General features: G+C 46.3%; 1 protein-coding gene and 1 pseudogene across 1 annotated transcript in view; one reads left to right on the forward strand and one right to left on the reverse strand.

The window, feature by feature from the left end:
* Positions 1 to 9,057, reverse strand: part of Nid1 (nidogen 1) — a 71,182-nt gene extending 62,125 nt beyond the window's left edge. Inside the window, exon 1 of the mRNA XM_076832022.1 lies at positions 8,704 to 9,057. Coding sequence (XP_076688137.1) covers positions 8,704 to 8,928 — 225 coding nt within the window. The 5' untranslated portion in view covers positions 8,929 to 9,057. The remainder of the gene's footprint in view (positions 1 to 8,703) is intronic.
* A 65-nt stretch (positions 9,058 to 9,122) lies between these two features.
* The window catches only part of LOC143379560 (coagulation factor XIII B chain-like), a 37,292-nt pseudogene continuing 23,485 nt past the window's right edge, over positions 9,123 to 22,929 (forward strand).

Raw genomic sequence — 22,929 nt, forward strand, 5'->3', positions numbered from 1 at the left:
CAAAGAGTAAAAACTGTTTGTTGAAAACACCTACCTCCTTTGGCAGGTTGACCAGTGTAAATACTGCCCTGAAGCCTTGCTTACCAACTCCATTTGCACTGGAAAGGTTCCCTTAGCAAAGTGCAAATATGTGCACTGCATGTCCCTGGCAGGACCTAAAGCTCTTTCCTCTCCCCTCTCCCCACTCACCCCAAGGCACACAATGCACAATATAGCTTTTCATCAGCTGCCCTAGGGCAGAAAGTGTCGATCATGTCACAAAACTACAAGGGGAAAATGTCACCCACCTCGTGACTAACAGCTGAAAAAGCCCACCTGTGATGGTCTCAGCCCATCTGACAAGAAGGAGCAAGTAACTTAAAGTGGAAGAGCACTTCCAGTGTCAAAAGCAGTTGCTGTCATTTTCCTCTTTAAGACAGTGGGAGATGCTGGGGAAAGTCGAAATGCAGATAGTCAATTGAAATCGTCAGAGTTCCTATATCCAAGTGCACAGTCTAGAAGGAAAACAACAGCCATCATTTTGGTTTCTGTGAGCAGAGCTGCAGTCCCCAGGGCAGAAAGCAGCCTGCAATAGAGAGGAAGGCCTTCTCCAAAGGGTGTGTGGTCAGAGAATACTTGAGGTAACATAAATGAGAAACAAACAGGGTGGCTTTAGAAATGCAAATAGTTGTGCTGAGAAGACTATGACATTTTTGGGAAAGCCAACTCCCTGGGTGGTAGGCAGGGGGGAACTCAAGGTAGAATTATTTAGAAGAAAGAATGGGAAAGCTACAAATATTTAGAGAGTGTATGCTGTTTCCAGTCCTTTGCTGTGACTGTTTGCATTTTTAGAAGTTTAATAATTCAACACTGTCTTCTCCTGTGTGAAACAGACAAGGAAATGGAGAGACTAAGATTCACGCAGCCGCCCAGTGATGAAAGCAGGATCCAGACACACGTCAAGTGGGTTCCATAACCCAGGTCTTTCTAGTCACACGCGGCTGCTCTGTTTGGAGAAATGGGGGCCGGAGCCATGGACAAGGTGGCTTCATGGCTAGGGTTCAGCAGCCAGAAAAACCTGGAAAACTAACAGGCTTAAGAAAAGAAAAACTTTGAAAACAAGTCCAGGATACGACCAAGTCAAAAGTCTAGAGCCCAGACGAGGACCCGGGGCCTCGTCAATTCAGACAGTTTACAAAGCACTTTTACCTCAGTTTTCTCACTAAATTGAGTAAAGTGGGCATTATTAACAGCTTCTTCCTTCTTAGTTTGAGGGGAAAAAAAAAATGAGCTTCAGTTTCTATCACTTGCCTAAAGACCACACACTAGTAGTGACAGAACAAAACTCCAAGTCCAGCTGTATGCAGTGGCCACGCCTGTTATCCCAGCTGCTCAGGAGGCTGAGGCAGGAGGATCCCGAGTTCCAGGCCACTCTGGGCAACTGAGTGAGACACTGACTCAAAACAAAACTAAAAGAGGGCTGGCACAGCTGAGTGGTACTGCAAGTCCCTGGAATGCCTGAGGCCTCAGATTCAATCCCCAGCACCATCAAAAACAAAAAAAAAAAAAAAAAAAAAAAAAGAAAGAAAGAAAGAAAAAAAAAGAAAGGGGGGAAGGCAGCCCAAGTCCAAGGCAATGGTGTTCTCATTAACCCCATAGAACCGGAGAATGGCTGTCTGGAATTAGAAATAGAAACAAAAGTATTACTAAATAAAGGTGAGGGACAACCAAGGGTAATAGAAAGTCATCAAATGCTGCTTAATCCAGTTAATGTCTAATGAGAGATTCGGGAAGAGTTACCTACCTATCTCTACAGAGACGACATTCCCACACTTAGAAATGGTCAAGGTCTTTACATTTTAACTACGTGGTTTGCCTATCAGAGAACAGATGATGATGCCCTTGAGTACTCCACTTCACCTCGGAGGGTGGGGAGGGAGGAAGGGTCCTTGCCCAATTCCTCCACCCCTGGGGAGAACAGGGTTCTCCTGAGAAATCAGCACTGTGGCAACAGGAGCCTCCTGATATACTAATTCCTTCATTTGAACATCAGAGACTCTAGGAGAGAGTTAAGGATTCAGTGTGCTCTGTTTCTGTCTTTCTAGAAGGAGACCTACTGAACTTACTGTATGTAGTACAACCCCAAACCACAGATCACAAGGAAGAGCCTTGTCCTCAGAAGTGCCAGCTAATAATGCGGAAAGAACAATGGAAACAAGCAAATGACAAAAGAAAAAAAAAAAAAAAAAACGGGAATGAAAGGTTGGGGGCAGGGACTAGCTTGGAGACCAACATCCACCATGGCTCTGCTCACAAGCTTCAGATTATGGTTGACAGACACTCCCTGGCCGTCATCTCCTTGGTGCCTGTTATTAATCTTAACACGAAGAACACAGCAACAACCAGACATCAGCGGCCCCTGATCTAACACAATGTGACCCACAGCTTCATTTACGAAGTACTTTAGTTTAAAAAAATACAACATATTCATCAATAAAAAAACAATTAAAAATTAAATTAAAAACTTAAAAACTCAATTAAAAGGATTGAAAGAGCCATTTCTCCAAAGATGATGTACGAGTGGCCAATGAGCACATGCAAAGATGCTCAGCCTCAGGACCCACTGGGAAAATGCAAGTCAAAATCATGAGACACCACCCAGATGCACGGAACCAACAGTGCTGGCAAGGACGCAGAGCAAGTGGAACCCCCGGACACAGGAGGGATGGTGCAGTCACCGTGCAACAGTCTGACAGCTCCTCAGAACGTCAAGCAAAGTTAGAAATGACCCAGCAATTCTGCACCGAGGATGTGCTCAAGATCCTAAAGCAGGGATCCACACAAAGCTTGCGCAGGATTATTCATGGCATATACTCAAAAATGGCCCAAACGGAGAAACAAACTGAATATCCATTAACTAAAGAAAGGATAAACAAAATGTGGGTCATCCAAACAACGGATTGTTATCTAGCCACGAAAGAATGGAGTTTTGACAGTGACGGGCTCTGACAGTGATGGGTTCTGACTGTGATGGGGTTCTGACAGTGATGGACTCTGACAGTGACGGGCTCTGACAGTGACAGGGCTCTGACAGTGATGGGCTCTGACAGTGATGGGTTCTGACTGTGATGGGGCTCTGACAGTGATGGGTTCTGACAGTGACGGGGCTCTGGTAGTGCTACAACAGGGGTGAACCTCCAAGACTTGCAGAGTGAAAGATCACACATTCCATTTTCATCAAACAGCCACAACAGGCAAATCCAGAGACAGAAAATAGAGTCGTGGCTGCCAGGAGCGGGGGAGGTAGAAATGGGAAGTGGCTGCCGGATGCCCGGTTTGCTTTGGGGCTAATAAATGTTACTTCAGAACTGGATATTGGTGACTGCTGTACAGGTCTCTAAAAATACTAAACGTCACTACACCATACTTAAAAGTGAGTTCCATTGTATGTGCCTTATATCTCAAAAGAGCTGCTGTTTAAAAATCAGAGAGGGAGATGAGTGTAATAAATGAGAAGAGAAATACATTTGAGAATCTCCCTGCAAGGAGATTTTTAAAACATGAACAATGATGTCTCTAAGGTGAGTAAGAAGGAAAACCCATTTTCCACTGTTTCTACTAGACTGCTTCTTTGAAACCTTAGATGTATTACTACTTCCAAAATTAATTTCAAAATGAAATTATACATGTTTTTTACAGGAAAAAAAATCTAACTGAATATTTTCAAGATATGATTCAATGACCCACTTATAGGAAATTCAAAAATGAAATAACACACTAAGCTACATGACACAGAAATGCCCAAGGACGACAGGCAGTGATTCTCAATAAACAGATTAATCAAAAGGGGAAAACAGCAACTCATAAGCATGGTCCTTTTTTGAATCCCTGACTGAATAAGGTGAGGCTCCCTCCTGCCACCTGCCCTCCCACCCCAAGCTAAGCTCTGTCACCCTTTGTCCCTGCCCTGTTGGAGAGGGTCTCAGGCCTCTCCCCAGGCTTCCTGCCAGCACATCGAACCCTGAGTTTCTTCTTCCGGCACAGAGGCACATGGGCACTGTGTCACCACTGGCTCAATGTTCCCCGTCCTCATGATCCTATAGGCTCTGGGAGGATAGAAACACATGATCTACTTTCAATTTCTGTCCAAATCCTTGAACTATGCCTGGCATACTAGGGGACAAATTAAGTATTTATGGACTGAATGAATGACAGACCTTAATACTGGACTGCATTTCACATTATAGCAATAAGGATACCCAGCATCCTGAAAACATTAAACTGCCTACCTGGCAGGGGGTCACCAATCAAACCGAATTCAAGATTCAAAATGAAATGCTTAGGGGATAACCTTGTCGGAACCCTTTCATTTTATATGTAAAAACACCAGGTTGACAAGAGGCTGAGAAAGGAAATGATTTTCTATCAATTGTAAGTTGGTGAGGAGAGGTGGGTCTACAAGGCACCTCCTTGGACCCCCCAGGGCTTAGCTCTCCCCTGTCTGTCCCTGGTCAAAGGCATGCCCCCAGCTTGTATTCTTTGCAATTAGATAGCCTCCTCAATTAATCAGCTGCATTTTTGCCTCCACTAGAGATGAAAACTCTGTTTTGGATTCTGCCATTCAACCATAGTCACTGAGCAACTTCTGGCAGACCAGAAGCAGGGGTCCCTTCTTCCAAGTGGCCCCAGTTCCAGGCTGAGGCTCAGGGCTGGGTGAACAGGGTGTGGGCAGGATTTCAGCCCTACTGTGTCCTGGGCCAGAACCCTTCATGTGCAGTGAACAGCCTGCGCAGCCCTAAGGTGGTGGCCCTGTGCTTGACCAGTCAATCCATAAACTTCCTGACTGCCAGTAAATGTGACCACTCTATACCTGAAACATCTAGAGGACAGAGTGTGTGTGTGTGTGTGTGTGTGTGTGTGTGTGTATTTGAGAAAAAGAAAGAGAGAGAGAGACTGACAGAGAAGAGAAAGGGAAGCGGGGGAAGGAAACCAGAGGCACAGAGATGAGTCAGGATAGAGACCTATGATCTTTTTGCTACCAAGGATATCCTTTGATCATTTTTCATGGCATGAGAATTTTTTTATCTACAAAAAAACCCTGAATGCATTAAATAATAACAATTAATTCATTTCTCAATTTTTATGAATCAAAGACAAATAACTAATATGCAATAAAATTATGTTCCAGAAATTCTTCTATTGATCTATACCCCCAATGAAAGTTTCAAATCAGCATGAGATGCCTAGCATAAATAAACTGACGTGATAAAAATCCAATCAAAGGAAGAACATGTTTTCATTGCTCTGTACAACCTTGTTATGATTTTGAAAAACTCTCACCCAGGGAGTTCAAGGTTCATTGGCCAAGGCAACAGAGCTCAAGTAAAACATCCAGTGGCTCAGAGAGGTAGCTGATGAGACCCAAAATGAAATCTGGAGAATGGCTGGTCTTATTGGTATATTGTGCTGACTTACCATCCAAAGCTCAGAGGTCATTCCATGGGGAGAATGAGGCTTCCTCACAGAGGAAGCCCGCATGAGCCACAGCAGGAAATTGGTAAACCAAGATGGTGCCTGCCTGCCCATGGGGCACTGCTCAGCAATGTTTCCTCCTGCCTTTGAGGACCTCATATACCTATATGATGTCCGGATCCCACCAGACCAACAGCACTCCAACAGACACTGGGTCTCAGGACCCTTTACACTCCTAATGTAGTTTGAAGAGTCCCAAAGACTTGTTTTATATAAGTTATGACAATCAATATTTATCCTATGAGAAATTAAAGCTGAGAAATATTTAAATGTTGGTAACATTTAAGTAATGAACTCATGATATGATAAATGAGATTTTTAATTAAAATAATTACATTTTCCAATTCAAAAGTACCTAGGAAGAGAAAAGTTATCATTTTACTTTTTTCAAATCAGCCTGATGTCTGGCTCACTGGAAGGCAGCTGGAGTCTCACATCTGCTTCCTCATTTGATCTGTGGTGATATCATGCATGCATCATGTAGCCTCTGGTGAGCTTCACTTTATATGTGTGAGACCATGAGAGTATCAAAAGCAAGTATCACCTTAGCGTGATTAGGAAAAGAGTTTCAAACTTATAAATTCCTTGTAAAAGTTTCAGGGCACCCAGGGACCCTCGAGTTAAAAACTCTGTTTTGGATTCTGCCATTCAACCATAGTCACAGAACAACTTTGGGCAGACCAGAAGCAGGGGTCCCTTCTTCCAAGTGGCACACTGAGAAGAGCTGCCTTGGCACAACATTGATAGCAGGTATTGTTTTCCAGGGCTCCAAAATCAGTTTTTCTTCCTATCCTATTCCCCTTTGCAAACCACAGTCTGCAGGCTTCCACTTCCTCCCTAATCCAACTGGTTGCTTGAGGGTCTGCTAGCTCCAGGGCATCTCCATGTTCTGGTCCCCTTTCTGGTCTCCAAAGCCATTGTCAAACTTGGGTTAATGACTTCTCACTTGAGTCAGCCCTTCTGACCAGCCACCCCATCCTTGTCTGCCTTCTTTATGTCTCTTAGGTGACCTGACAGATCACCTCTCAGATCCATCCTCTCCTTCCCTTTCCCCCCTTCTGCAGGCCTCTTGCCCACGTGCCAGGATAAACCAGCATCTTACGACACTGGTTTCTGCTTCCAAACTCTCCCACACCTGCTTGTCTAGGCCATCTTGCAAATCACCGCCAGACAGACATGCAAAACAGAGGAGTTACCATACCCAAGCTTCCAACCACGACCTTCCAGCCACCTTCCATGACTCTCCACACAGCAAATTACATCACTTGGCTTCAGTTCTTCCCCCTCCCTGTCGCCCTGCTGGTTACCACCATGGATAGGATAACTGGCTTCCCAACTGACTCTGGGTACAGTTACCTGACTTGCTGTAATCCATGAGATGTCAGCAGGCGTGGCCCAAGCTGAGATTTGAGAAGGCACTCAGGTATTTCCACTATCTCTCCTGTGCCTTTGATATGAAAGAAGGATGAGTCTCAACTGGCCCTGGGAGGCAGCACTGTCCAGCAAAACTCTTAGCAATGCTAGAAATGTTCTAGAGTGTCAGTGTACAACATAGTTGCCATTTGCCAATGAGGGTGCTGGGCTCTTGAAATGTGGCTACTATGACCAAAACTTTCCTATTATTTTGTGGCCATTCATTTAGAGAAGTATCTGTGGGTAGTGGCTACTGTGTTAGAAGGAACAGCTGTGGAAGGTGAGAGGTGGATGAAGCAGAGCAAATCATCCCAAACCCCTACCAAGGCTGCCCTGGATCATTCCACTGCCAGCTGGTTCCATTGAGTCTGCTTTCTTACATGAGAAATTTTCATGTTTATTTTCTGTGGCTACTAACTGATATTCAGTATTTTCTTCAACATGAATGTAGGTAACTAAGCACAACAGCAGTAGCACTTAGTGATTCTGACCTTAACAAAATTCACAGGCCTTTCCACATCAAATTATAGTTGCTGAAGGTATTTACAGTCCTCAGGATCTTCAAGGTTCAATAGCTGCCTGGCCCACCCTTGAATCCACTGTTCCACCTTGTTATTTAATATGGTTAAAAGTAAGAACACCACTCCATATATTTTTTTATATTTTGATCTGTATTTCAACATGTGAGATCTCTTGGTAATCTCACGGATTTTACTTCATGCATTCAAAAGCATTATGCTGCAAAGGGGTCCACAGACCGGGTCAGAATGCTCAGGGGGCAGGGCAGTCAACCAGAAGGGCTGAGAGCTCTTCGTGGGTCAGGGACTGAGGACTCAACTGACCAGCCCCACGAGGGTGTTGTCCCAAGCGCGCTCTGTCAGGCGGGCCGAGCCCAGCGGCTTCACCAGCAGGACAGGCTCCAGGCGCTGTTTGTGTAGTTCCCCACTTCTGGAATGCACGCTGCTTTTATGAAATCCACATGGTGCTTGGCTGGGGAGGCAGCGGCACCGCAGGGCTTGACCAAGTTGACAATGTCCCCAGGCCCAGCAAGTTCAGGAAAGGAGAGCTAAAGGTCGTCTGGCCTCGCTCCTCATGTGGGCCCCCCGGGGTGACAATGTTGGCCACAGGAAATTGGCTCACCCAGGCGCCAGCCCTGACCTCTGGACACTAAACGGCGCCCAGTAGAGAGCAGAATCACTGCCAAGTCGGATCCACAGTCCACACACACTGATGCAGGCGGCTGTCGGTTAAATGCCCCGGCGCGGGGCCGGGTCGGGTTGTCTCTTTGACCGCCTGGCACCCCCGGGAATCCCTGTGCCCGCGCGCGGGCTGGACCCTAACTTGGCTACTCTCCTACCCAGGTTCCGTGTCCGCACCTGGCCCACCCGGCCGGGTCCTGCCACGCCAGGCACGGGACAAAGGCGAGACGCCCGACGACCTCCGGGAGGCGACGCAGCCCACGGTCGCGGGAAGGAAGCCCCGCCCTGACTCCCGGGGTCGCGTCCGGGCAGAGCGCTCGCGGAACGGGACAGACCTAGTGCCCGGTGCGGCCCAGACGCGAGTTCTCCTCGGGGGACGACTCCCGAGGCGGGAGACCCAGGCGGGCGGGGACAGGCCCGAGACCCCTCGGCGCGCAGACCCAGCGCCGCGCCCCGGCGGCCCGTGGCTCGAGTCCCGCCTGCGACGCCCACGTCCGTCCGGCTCGGCCAGCGCCCCCTGCGCGCCCGGCCTTCCTGCCGACCCCACGCAGTCCAGCGCTCTCCCGCCCGGCGGACTCACATAGACCGAGGTGATGTCCGACTTGTCGTAGAAGCGGAGCGCCCCGCTCAGCTCCAGGGCCGGGGAGACGAGGTCGTCCCCGTCCTCCAGCTCCAGGTCGCCGTGTTCCGGACCGAAGGGGAAGAGCTCCTGGCGGCTCAGGCAGCCCCCGGGCCCCGCCAGCAGCAGCTGCAGCAGCAGCGCCCGCAACCACACAGCCCCGCGCCCGCGGCTCGTTGCCAACATGTTCCCCAACTGCCGTCCCGCACAGCAAGCGGCTCTGCGGCCCGCGGCTGGGGAGGCGGAGACGTAACCGGACGCCCCTCTGCAGCCCCTCCTCGCCTCCGCCTCCCAGCCTTCCCACCCGGGAGACGGGAGGGGAGCCGCGCCGAGATGTGGAGGGCCCCGCCCCGTCCACCCAGCAAGACGGACATGGCCCGATGGCCAGTGGCGGCGACGGGGAGGGCGAGGGGGAGTGTGGGGGGACCTCGGGTCCCCTACGTTCTGGCGCCATCGGTCTTGGTGCCGGCGGTTCCGAACCAACGGTGGGTTCCCACCGAAGGGGTCCAGATGGAGAGAGCAAAGCGCGGGACTCGCACCGTGGACCCCCTTGCCAGGCTCTACCCTGGAGCAAAGGCGACTTGGAAACGCTCTGGACCCAGGAACCGAGTGCACCCCAGTGCTGGTGGGGGTTCTGGTTCCAGTCTCATGCCTCCTAAGGGAAGACTGGGTAGCGCTGGCCATCAGTGGAGAGAGGACTGGACCAGGAGCATGTTCCTGTACTCATCCATCTATTCACACAAGTTTTGTGTGCCTGATCTTAGAACTCCTTAATGTGGAGGGTTCCCAAGAAATAGGGTCCCATTCTCCAAGATAACGGCAAGACTGTGTCGCTCAATTCAGGGTTAGGTTCTCTGGACCCCCAAGTGATAAGACATTAGAACTGGAAAGATTCCAGGGAAAGCTTTGTGAGGGGCGGTGGGAATCGAACCGGACCTTCTGGAAGGAATGGGGAGGTGGAGCCGTGAGCCAGGTGGATGCTTGGGAACACCGCCCAGCAGGGAATTTGGGAGGGTCTGCTCCAAGTCTTGAATAACAGATCTAGGAATCTGAACTCCCGCTTAGACTCAAAGAAGTATTGAAAGTTCTTGACAAAGTGAGATAAGTGATTTAAGTGGTATTCTAACTGAGCTGTTGATCATTAATCTGAAAGTAGAGACAGTGGGTCTTTAGGGGTCTGGGGAGGGGGGCAGGTAGTGGGTGTGCAGAGTGAGAAAGAAAGAGATGTACATCTAGAAGAAATGAACCCAAGGGATGTCACAATGAAAGAAGGAACAAGACCTGATGACAGATTTAACATTGAAGCTGAAAAGACATGAGGTTAAAATTGGGTCAAAGTTTTGTGCCTGGAGGGTGGGTCAGAGAGCCAGTGCTGGCTTTGAAACCAGGGAAGAAGACATTTGGGACAGCTGGAGCTGGAGATGTGTTTGGCTTCAGACCTGTTAACTCAGATGGGTCAACAGGACATCCCTATTTCCTGCTGGGAGCTAAAATTAAGGTCCTGAAAGCTCATCTGGAATCACTCTCCCAGTAAACAGCAAATTCTATATAATATTTAGAGGATGTAAATCCTGAAGCAGTAGAAAACAGGAAGAAAAACCAAATGAAGCACAGCTGCTGAGCTAAACGTTTTGTATCTACTGGTGACACTTTCTTTTAAACTCATTTGCCATCAGAGGTCACATTTGTCAATTGCTCACTAGGTACCCAGTGTTCTACAGGTATTAACCTTGCACACACAAGGAAGAAGCCATCCTTGTACTGCAGAGGGACATAGAGACTCAGAGGAGTTAAATCATTCTAAGATCACACAGCTGAGCCCTTGCAGGTGACCCAAGATGTTCCAGCTACAGGGACCCCATATTCATTTACTCATTTATTTATTGCAGTGCTGGGAATCAAATCTAGGGCTTCACACATTCTGAGTGCTCCACCCCTGTGCTGCGCCCCTGGGGACCCCTACATTAGTAGACCCTGCATTGCTGCATTTCTCCCTGTGTTAAAGAGAGCAACTAACGCAGTCCCTGCCGCCGCTGTCTGTTGTTAAATCCTTCATCACAGCTTGATTCATCTTCCAGAAGCGCTTCCTGGCTCCACTCCTAGCCATCCATAGCCTGCTGCTCTACCCTCTATCTCTGGGCTTCTGGGCCCCAGCAGCACCGGGTTCTAACTACTGAGATCCCATAAGAAGGCTCTTCTCCCCTCTGTCCACCTGCACATGGCTCCGGCCCACTGCTGCCTGGGCCCCGTGGATGAGGAGAGCCAGAAATCAGGGGCCTCTTCCTGCCTATGCAGAGTCTCCAATCCCCACCCACTCTACTCTTGGTCACACATCAGAGCTGTCCCTGGCGCCTTGTCTGCGCTTGGAATGCTCCTACCCTTTCACAGATTCTCTCCCTTTTTGGTACTCAGACAGCTGCGGGAACTCCTATTGGCCCATGGGATTCCCCAGCAAACACAGGAGGAGAGCAGCTCTGAATGGCTGGTTCAGCACAGCCCCCAGTCTGGCTGGCAAAGGCCTGCGCCCCTACTACCAGCTGTGTAAGTGTGAGCAAGTTTCAGAACACCCATATCCTCACCGTTTGTGTGGGATATTCACACTTATAATCAAAGAGTTAGGAACACAATATAAGGTGATCTGTGAAAGATCCCAGCCAGGGTTCAGAGAACACAGGCAGTTAATACTAAGCCACCATTATGATCTCAGAGAACTGTTTTCATGATTCTGATTGCTTCAACATCTCCTGAGAACGAACCATGAGTCAGACACGACTAGGAATTTTCAATACATTAAGGCATAACCCTTTTATAAGCCTGCAGTGTTTGGGGGAAAGACAGATAAAACCTTAACCATGGGATGCCTTGACAGACCAGCTGCTTCTGTTAGGTGCTTTATGCAGTAGTGCATCTGGTCCTAACAAAAGTTGCACGAGTCCCACACTGGGAAGCACGGTTCACTCTGGATTACCTGTCCCATTTCCCATAGTGAGCAGAAGATTTGAGTCCCCCACCGAAGCTGATGCACTTTCTACCACACCATCCTGCCTTTCTACAGCAGGCGAGGTTTCTGTTTCCATCTCCACCCACAGGAAACCTTACTCCACTGTGTGTACACAATGCGCACGCTCTATTTATGTTTGCCCGTTTTCCCTTATTCCATCAGCACCATCTGGCCTGTGCGAGCTAGTGTATATTGTAAACGCACTGTCATTTCCTATTTATAGCCCTGCACTCCCTTCCCAATGCCCAGTCCTGTGGGACGTGATGTTGGTGCTATGTGTCCTAGTAGGACACTGTGGTCTGAGTCCCTCTTACTCCTTTATGATTTATAGTTCCAGATGCATCTCGGTGATCACAAACTCCACCATAGAATACTTCATTTCATATCGTGCTGGATGGTTTCCCAAGTGCATGCAGTGGTGCTGTCTCCTCTGGTCCCTCATGGGTTTCCTCAGATATATAAGCTCTGTGAGGAAGGAGCATGCGCTCAGTTCACAGAGCCTCACCTGATGCCGTGTGCACAAGAATCAAGGTAAACAGTTTAAGATCTCAGTAATACCTTTAAGAATACTTCAGTATCTGCAGTAGCAATGGCACCCATAATTCCAGGATTCACCAGATTTTTTGAAAAGTGGATTGTGGTGCAGCTCAGTGGTAGAGCACTTGCCTGGCAGGAGTGAGGCCTTGGGTTCCATGCCCAGCATTAAAAAAAAAAAAAAAATTAAAGTAAAACCCTGCTCTTTTGAGACTTGTACTCTTTCTTTGGCTTCTGTCATCCTGATGAAGCAGGAAGATGAAATTTAGGAAGCTGGTCTCAGGGCATGTCTGTGAGAAGCCACAGTAACTTGCCCACCTGCTTATTCAGATAGAAGTCCACCCAGTTGAGTGAGAAAACACAGTTCTCTCATGAAAGGAGGCTTCCCTTCTAACTTCACTCTGCCATGAGGTGTGGCCACTGACCACACGTGGCCATGGAAGGATCCTTCACCTTCCACACGTCACGTGGAGTTAAATGTGTGACTGTCTCAGTTCTGGGGGACTCACCTGTGAATAACTTCAACAACCTAATCTCGGGTTTGACCTCAGATAAACAAGGCCTGAATGAAAGATAAGGGGTGGGATCAAGCAGTGGTGCTCCACCCATTTACTTCTAAAGGTGATTTGGATAAAGATCTTAGGGAGACGCAATGGTGCCTGCTCTGCAGGAGGAAGATGCCAGGCTTCTCAGGACAGAGTCTAATGTCAGGCTCGGCACCCTGCTTGCCTCTGGGTCTCTTCCTGGCTCGTCATCATCAGGCCTCCCTGGGTCCACTTGCTTTTTGTTGTCATTTTAATTTTTAATTTTGTCTTGTGTAATTTTCAGACTTACCTAAAAGTTGCAAGAATAATACAACAACAACAAAAAATTCCTATATACCCTTACCCTAGGTTTCCCCCAGTGTGAGCATTTTGCCGTGGTCGCTGTATTTCAGTGTATGCATGAGCACAGTCATACGCAGATGTATACATATGTGCATATTTTTACCTGAACCATTGGAGGGTAAGTTGCAAATAGGATGTCCCCTTTACATCTGAACACTTTAGCGTATGCGTCTTAAACACCTTCTCTGACATAACCAAAGTGTAATTACCGGAATAAGGAAATAGCATTGATTTCACACTCAGATCTAAGTGTTAAGGTTTGGGTCTTCATTCTCCCTATAGCCATGTGCTGAAGCTTCGTCCCAGATGATGACCCTGAGGAGAGGGTCCTGCAGGAGGTGGGGCTTGGCTGGAGGAAGTCCTGAAGGGGTTGCCTTTGAGGGTCTCTCTTATCCCCGGCACCTCCTTTCTCTCTCTGCTTCCTGAGATGAGCAGCCTCCTCTGACTCGGGCTCTTCCCACCATGATGTCCTACCTCGCCTGAGGCTCAGACCTCTGAGCCAAAATAAGTCTTTCCCCCTTTTAGGCTGTTTATCTCAGGTGTTTTATCACAGAGATAAAAAGCTACTAATTTATAGATCTTATTCAGCGATCCCCAAGTATCCAGATAACGTCTGCAAAAGAAAGTAGCGAATTATAAACTGCATTTCTTTGTCTCCTGTTTCCAGTCTTCCCAGTCTTCTTCGATTTGAAAGAGTCCCTCAGTCCCTCTACCTCTCGTGACCTCGGTGTATCTTAAGAGGACAGACCAATTATTTCATTGGCTGTCCCTCAGTTTGTCAAGGTTTGCTTCATAACTAGATCAGGATTTTGCATGAACTTCACAGAGGTGATTTGTGTCCTCAGGGCAGCATGGCAGGGGACACCTGGTGTCACTTTATCCTAGTGCCAGTCTTGTTAACCTCAACTGGTACATTCACCTTGCCTAGACTTCCCTACTACAAACTTTCTGTGTTTTTTTTGTGGAGATAATTTGAGGCTATGTAAATACCTTGTTCTTCTCTCAACTTTTACCCTCCAATTTTAACCCCATTGATGATTCTTGCCAGAATTATTGCAATGGATGCCAGCTGTCCCCCCCCCTCCAACACCCCTGCCCACTTTGGTTCTTTTTATTAATATTTATTTTCCTTTTAGTTTTAGATGGACACAATATCTTTATTTCACTTTTATGAGGTACTGAGGATGGAACCCAGTGCTTCATGCATGCTAGGCGAGCACTCTACCACTGAGCCACAACCCCAGCCCCCACACTTTGGTTCTTAAAATTTTTTCTTAATTCTGGTAAAATACACATGATATTTATCTTCAGAAACGTTTTAAGTGTAGAGTTCCATCGTGTGTCATGTATTCATATTGCTTTGTGACTGTCACCACCATGCATCTCGATGACTCTTTCTGTCTTACAAAACTGAGCTCTACCCATTGAACAACAATCTCCACTTCTCCTTCCCTCGCCCGGCAGCCACTGACCACTTCCTGTCTCTCTGAATCTGACTATTCCAGGAAACTCCTGTTGGTGAGATCACACAGCATCTGTCCCTCTGTGACAGGCTGATCTCACGCAGCGTACTGCCTTGAGATTCATTCATGCCTGGCCTGCGTCAGAATTTCCTTCCTTTTAAGGCTGATGTCCATTGTTTGGATCTGCCACTTCTTGTTTTTCCATTTATCTGTGGACAGACACACGGTTGCCTCTGTGTTCAGCTGTCGTGAACAACGCTGCCACGAACACACATGTACAGATATCTCTTTGAGACCCTGCCTTCAGTTCCTTGGGGCTTATATATCCAGCAGTGGAATCGCTGCCCCACATGGGGACTTAATTCTTGGCATCTTGAAGAACCGCTGTGCTGTTCCCACAGAGGCCACACCCCTTCACCTTCCCACCATTGCACCGGGTTCCGACTTCCCCACGTCCTAAACAACACTTACTGTTTTGTGTTTTTTTTTTAAATAATAGCTGTCCTAATTGGTGTGAGGTGGCAACTTACTATGGTTCTGATTTGCATTTCCCTGGTGATTAGTGATGGAGAAAAGTCCACATAAGTTTTTGCCCATTTTGAATCAGGTTGATACCTTTTTGGTGTTAGTGGTTATTTTTGAAGTTCTTTTAACAAACCTTGAGAGAATTTGGTAGAAAATAAAATCAAATGTACCAGCTGTTTCCCCACAGGAGCTTTATCTCTTTCATTGTCATGATCATATGTGTTCTTGTGTTATTTACATAATTATTTGAGAGTCAATTGCAGATATGACCCGCTTTAGTCAGTTCTTTTACTGCTGTGACCAAAAGGCCCGACAGGAACAATTAGAGGAGAAACGTTTATTTGGGGGCTCACGGTTTCAGAGGCTCCGTCCATAGATGCCAACTCCACTTCCTTAGGCCTGAGGTGAAGGTGAACATCATGGCAGAAGAGTGTGTTGGCGGAAGAGTGTGTTGGAGGAAAGCAGCTGGGGACATGGTGCCAGAAAGCAGAGAAAAAGCTCCACTCCACAAGGACAAACTAACAGCCCCAAAGGCACGCCTCCAGGGACCCACCCGCTCCAGCCACACCCCACCTGCCTCCAGTTGCCACCCAGCTAATTCCCATCAGTGGGTTAATGTACTGATCAGGTCAAGGGTCTTACAACCCAATCATTTCAGCTCTAAGCTTTCTTGTGTAGTCACATACAAGGGACACTTCCCATCTCAACCATCGCATGGCCCTTCTTGCCTACAAGTTGAGCACAGGTGTCCTGATTACAAAGATTTTCTTTTTACAACCACAGCACACTGATCATAGTTCAATAGCCACACAGTCCCCTTATCTAAATACGCAACCCACACGCACAATTGGCCTCCAGATCTGGGAGACCATAAATTCCTGTTTTTAGCCCAGTTTGTGGCACTTTGTTCACGAATTCTTAGCAAACTAATATGAGTGTGATGCTCCAGCTTCCCAGGTATTCTAAGCAGCTCTTTCTTTCTCCGTCTGTGCATGATGTTTCTGATAAGGTGGGGCGTTGGAACAAGACTGGAGTCCACACTGCACCACACTAATAGGTGCTTGACTTTACATGATCTCTATGTCCTCAGACAAGAAAGAGGGTGACATCGCTGTATTATTTTTCCCATTTTAAAAATACATTTTATTTTGAAATAGTTTGTGACTCACAAGAAGCAGGCAAATCATTTTTAAGGAGAAACACATGGAACAGGAGGCTGTGGAAGCAGAAACTGCATGACATCTGCCGGTCTGCCGTGCAGGATGCTGGTGGAAACCCTGCTAGTTATGTGGCTTCAGGATTTTTTTTTTATTGTAACTTTAATTAATTAATTTGTGTGTTTGTTTTTCCCATGTTGGGGATGGAACCCAGGGCCTGGCATGTGCAAGGCAAGCACTTTGCCACTGAGCCCCAGCCCCAGCCCTTATTTTACTTTTATTCTGAGACAGCCTCCCAAGGTGCTGGGATCACAGGCACTTGTGATGCCATCTGTCACTATGCAGTGTGACGCTCTTGCCAGGCATGGCCAAATGAGCTTGAACTTCTCACCTTCAAAACTGAGTCAAGTTAAATCTCTTTTGAAGGGAAATCAAGGAACTCGAGACAAGTAAGCGAGAAATGAAAGACCAAGACCAGGCAGAGATACACATGAGAGTTTATTTGTCAGAGCTGACAAATAAAGGCACATCTCTCTATAGGAGAGAGACACAAAACAGGCTTGAGTTCTGGAACTTTTATGGGGGAGGCTCAGGAATCAGTGCTGAGTAGGTCTTAATGCAGGGGTGAAGGATTGGTATGAGGGAGTGGTGAGCCTTTCTCAGAAAGGCTCTTGGGAAAAGGCGAAAAAGCAAAACTTTTTCCTTAAAATGATGGCTGTCACTTAAGATGGCCCTCCAGATGTGAAGCAAGGACCTTATGTCTTTTCCTTATACATAACCCAGTCTCAGGTATTTTGTTATAGCAACACAAAACAGAATAAGGCACACAGTATAAATAGTGTGTGCATGTGTGTGGTTTCCATGTGTGGTTTATGTAAATGTGTGCATGTGGGGGTGCATGCATATGTATGTGTGTGTGTGTGCGTGTGTGTATGTGTGTGTATGTGTGTGTGATATGTGTGATATTGGAGAGTGAGGAGGAGTGGCTATTAAAAGGGGACATTTCAGAGCACCACCTGGGCCCTGAACTCTTTTCCATGCCTGAGCCTGGTTGCATCCTGTTCCTCCCTGTTAAACCAGAGAGGATCTGACAAAGCCTCTGGCCAGGATCATTCTGCCTGATTCTCTGGGACCATGGCTTGCCCCAGGCTGTGCACTGCTCCTGCCTGTGGGGAAGATCCAGAGGTCCATCGGAGCATTGCAGAAACCTCTCAGATTGAAATAAGGGGGGAAACGAAGGACTTCCTATTAGAGATGAAAGGTTCTGGCTTTGAAGAACCACATGGGAAAGAGTTTGATGCCGTGGGTGGTTGTTTTTCAGGATCTTTAGCGGAGAAGGGAAAATTAACGACTTCCTGGAAAGGAAAGACCCTCCCCCTACAGTGTGCCCCAGAGAAGAGGATGCAGGTGGCTCTTCTGTGTCGGGCAGGCGAGGCTGGGTCCAGGCCTAAGAGAGCCTTCTGCACTGAACTGTGAGCAGAAGCACTGGGGCTCAAGCCCTTGCTGACCCTTGTCATGGTCCTCTGTTGTCTGAGGCCACCTGTCCCCACTCATTCCTCATAGCCCCTTCTGGGAAGTCAGGGATGAATGCTTCATCCGCCCACCCCTCTGCCAACCCCTCGCTGGTCCCCAGGGTTCGATTTTGGTGTACCCAGGATTTTGAATCTCTAGCTCTAGGAAAATTTAAGCTAAAAATGAGGGAACCAACATTGAGTTGTCAACTCTCTATTGTTACCATGTGATAGGATGTCACAGGTGACAGGACATTTATATGCCAGGATGGAGAGATAACAGGGGGTAAGAATAAAAGAGAGGGCTTTTAATTGGATACTGTTAAGTCCACGAAAAATTCACTTTATACAAACTTCTCTGCCAGAAAGCAGAGAAAAAGCTCCACTCCACAAGGACAAACTATCAGCCCCAAAGGCACGCCTCCAGGGACCCACCCACTCCAGCCACACCCCACCTGCCTCCAGTCGCCACCCAGCTAATTCCCATCAGTGGGTTAATGTACTGATCAAGCCCTTGCTGACCCATTTATGTAGAATAACTATATATGCAATATGTGATTTTATACAGAAAATAATTACATATTATAGATAATTATGATATATGTCAATTTTAACAAAATGGAAGCTTCGTCACAGACCATGTCGGGGCACTGTGCTCATGAGGAGCCTAGAGGAGGCACCAACTGCACCTCACTCCCACCTGGCACCTCTGGCTCCAGCCATCCTGCAACACCTGCCCTGTCCCCAGTCCTGTGCTGTCTTGTGCTTCCCACCTTGGCCTGTCCCTTGTCCCTAGGACCCACCTCCTCCTCCCAGCCTCAATCTCATTTCCCAAGCCCTGCTTACTTCTGCTTTGCTGTGTCCTTGCCCTGTCCCCAGAGAGACAGACCCTGCACTGCCCTGATTCCATTCTGTGCTACTGCAACAGCACACCTGAGGTCGGGTGATTTACATAGAACAGAAATTTGTCTTTGGAGGCTGGAAGTCCAAGGTCAAAGAGCTGGCCTCCTGTGTGGTCCTTCTTACTGGGTCTCCAAATGTCAGAAGGTGCCAGGAAAAGCAAGGAGGAAAGCTTTGTCATCGTGTGGCAGAAGAGTGAATCCACTCCACAAGCCCTTGTGACGGTGGCTTCCATCCACTCCCCAGGAGCCCAGGGACCCCAGCCCTTCTGTTAGGCCCACCTCCCAACACTATTTCCCTGGTGTGAGTTCCAACATGGGAATCCTGGGGACATGTTCAGCCCATGGCCAAAGGTATCGTTTTTGTACTTTCATGTTGTGTTGAAAAAACAGTGTTCTCCTCCTCACTAGGCCCTGAAGTCCTTGTTCACGTGGGTCCTGTCAAAGCAATGAGCACATAGTAGGTGCTCATGAAATGCTTACCTAAAGCAACTGATATCAGCAGAAACTGATTTTCCTGTTTAGGGGAAGCTCCCTTAGTGAGAATCAGGAGCTGCCTACTTTCCAAACAACCTCCTGGGCTGGATAGCAAGTGCTGCGTGGGTCTCCCTGCCCGGGGAAGGTGCTGAGAATCAAATGGTATCTACAGATACAGGTTTAAAATCCCTGCCCACAAAATGCAGTCTTCCTTCGTCCAGATAACTTGATAACCAGATATCCTGGTGATAACCAGGATAAAGCTTTGATGCTTTATCCTGAATAAAACAGCAGTTATAACCATTATTATCATTTTTTAAAAGAACATTTTGAATGGGAGGTGAACTCTTTTAATTTGAGACAGATTCCATGGTCATTTTGGAGGTCTACACAGGTGACAGGCCCTTTGCAGGAGCTGCTCCCCGCAGTTCTGGGAGGCGCGAGCTTTTCCTGGACCTGGGCACTTTCAGAACCGTGCACAAACCCTGCATCCACGTGGCTCTGACCTGGCTGCGTGGACCAGCTGTGGAGGCCCAGCGCCACCGGAGCCCAGAGGCCCACAAACCCTGGAGGCCGTATGACACCCCTTGAGCGCCCAGTGGCCGGCAGAGGCGCTTTCCTACTTTCTGGGCTTGGGGTGAGGATACGTGTTGGCACAACTGTGTGGGGCAGTGAGGCTTGTGGCCCAGAGCCAGGAAGCCGCGAGGCTGGCCAGCGGCCTAAGTGGCCTCTTCTAACCCTCTGAATTTAATGAGCATTAATATTCTGATAATTCCCAAATTTCCATGTTACTCTCCTGAACTCCAAGCTGGTTATTAAATAACCAGATGATAAATGGTTATTTAACATCTCCTCCTTTAATTTCTAAACGGCCTCTCAAATATAAAGGTCTCTTTATTTCTTCTCTTTTTTATGTTCCTTTCTAGATTTTCCTGTCCTGGTAGAGGTAACATATATTCAGTTTCTCAGAATGCAAACTTCAAAGTTATCTTTGAAGTTTTTTAAACTCTCTAATGCCTTAAATCCAATTTATTACCAAAATGTTTCAATTCTATCCTCAAAAGAGGTCACTCAACCATCCAATCACTGACCATTTCTCTGCCACCATTCTTGGTCAGGCCCCTACTCTCTCCTTCCCAAGTCTCACAATAACCTCTAGCCATAATTTCAGCTTCTGTCATTTCTCTCCCCAGAGCCCATTCTCTATATTAACAGTCAGAGCATTTTTATCTCAACATCCATCTAAGCACATTTTTCAAAGAAGTAACTTTGCCCTGACTACTGCTCAACCTGGTACAGGTTTCTCCCAGAATTATGCATCATTCACAAACTGACTTTGTTTATTTTTATTTTTTTAATTTAAATCCCACTTTCATAGACAACAGTTCTTTGAACACCCTTCAGAAAAAAATAAATAAAAACCCGTCTGCTTTCATCCTCATCTCAGACTAATTTTCTTCATTTCTTCATTAACTTTACATAATATATTTACACTTTTGTTATCACTGCTCCAGTCTAGGAATTAGAAGAAACTCAAAATCAGGTTGAATAAACTAATAAATGAGCATTGTTATTTCTCTATTTTTGTTTGTGTTTTCTTGCTATTTCTTTACAAACCTGTTTTAAGTATACTTTCAGTATACTTACAAGTAGCATTAATTTTTTTTTACTCTATCAGATACTCCCTTCATATTTGGGAGGATAGGAATGCTGATAAGTTTGGTTTTATTGCTTAACTTATTTTTGTGTATTACTGTTTCTTTCAATTTATTGTAGTTTTCATGCTGTACTACATTTTTTAAAAACCCCCTAATAAATTTTTGAAGTATGTTATCAAACTTTTCCAAGCTTCCTTCCCCCTATCCTGTAGGTTTACTAAGATAGTTTGGTTTTACCATTCAAGTATTTATTAGAATGATCTTGTAGATAAATGTTCACACATACTATTTGCATTATATGATTACATAATACACAATCAACATTTAAATTCACACAAGCAGAGACCTCTGTAACTCTGCTTGCTCCTTCTAGGGATTCCCTAACACCCTTCTTTCATGTCTTAAAACTGCACTATTTTAAAGAAAAGCACATTAAACTTCTCATGTTTCTAGTAATACCAATACTTCCAGGTACTTCCACATTATAACTTCATTGTGATAAACTGTCTATGAATTCCAAGAAGAAACTGAGAACTAATGACCTTCCTTTGCATAAAAGTTAGTGCCATAGTCTCTCATTTTCTTTATCTTTTTCACCAATGAAGTCTAAAATTACATATTTTGTGCAAAACCTTATTCCTAATCTCCAGCTAAATGTGCTAATTTGACAAAGTCTTTCATCTCTTTTCAGTCTCCATATAGAGAGATGACCCATCAAATAATCAGCACACAAATCATCTTGTCTGCTCCCAGTTCCATATCTGAGTTTTCATGCTCAATTACAGACTATGAGGATAAACTAAGTTCCCTCAACTCCGTTGTCATTTGATTTCAGATGAGGTTGTCAGAAGAGAGGCATTATTAGAATGAAGTGGATTAGGAAGTTTAGAGAAACAAAACAAATGTCTTCTCTATATAAAGAGATTTGTTTAAGTTACTGGCTCACACAATTATGGAGGCTGATAAATCCCAAATATTCAGAGAGGCATAGTGGTGCTGGAGATTCCAGAGGGCAAAGTCACAATAACTATTGATTTCTAGTTTTCTGGACAGTCTGGGCAGAGTCCGTTTTTTGTTTTACTCAGACCTGGGTAAATACAGTCCACCAATATTATATAGAGCAATCAACTTTACTCTATTGATCAAAATGTTAATCTCATCCAAAAATTCTAACAGAAACATCCAGAATCTTTGGCCAAATAGTTGGGCATCCTATGGGTCAGTCAATTTGACACATAAAAGTAACCCTCATAGGAAGTCAAATGCCGTTTTGACCTGCTCTCTCATCTTCCTTTGGCCTTTTAGGCAACACAGAATCAGTGTGGACTCCTGACTTCTGCTCAGCAAGAAAGAAAGCCTTCCAGAGGCTACCGCAGACCCGTCTCCAATCAGAGCAGTGGATGTTCCTCACTATGGCATTTGAGAACTTTGGCTCAAGTGGTGGCAGTGACAGTGCCAGGAGTCATTTGACTCAGAATCCTCCAAAGTCAGTGATCATATGGCTCCCGAATTCTTACAAGGAAGCAGCCTTAATATTTCCAACTTTGCCATTTTTGCTTTCATTCTTCTAGCTGAGAAGTGGGAAAACCTCATATTCTCATTTTTATTCCTTCAGAACTTCAACAATTTAGAAACCAATTTCCCCTTTTAATATATACACAGGGATTTTTGTTTTCCTGGATTCTGACAAAAAAATTGTCTAATATGTCATATTATTTTCTTGTTTGTTTTAATGTTTTCATGTTAATTAATATTTTATTTTTTGTGAGGCAGAGACCAGGAATTGAACTCAGGGGCACTTGAGCACTGAGCCACATCCCCAAATCTATTTTATATTTTATTTACAGTCATGGTCTCACTGAGTTGCTTGGGCACCTCACTTTTGCTGAGGTTGGCTTAGGACTTAGAATCCTCCTGTCTCAGCCTCCTGAGCTGCTGGCACTACAGGCATGTGCCACCACACTTGGCAACATTTTCTTTCTTTCTTTCTTTTTAATTTTATTTGCTTTACTTAGTTACACATGACAATACAATGATATTGACATATCATACTTTTGAATCAGATGGGATATAAT

The sequence above is a fragment of the Callospermophilus lateralis genome, chromosome 13 (genome assembly GCF_048772815.1).
Source record: "Callospermophilus lateralis isolate mCalLat2 chromosome 13, mCalLat2.hap1, whole genome shotgun sequence".
In the NCBI taxonomy this organism is placed as follows: domain Eukaryota; kingdom Metazoa; phylum Chordata; class Mammalia; order Rodentia; family Sciuridae; genus Callospermophilus; species Callospermophilus lateralis.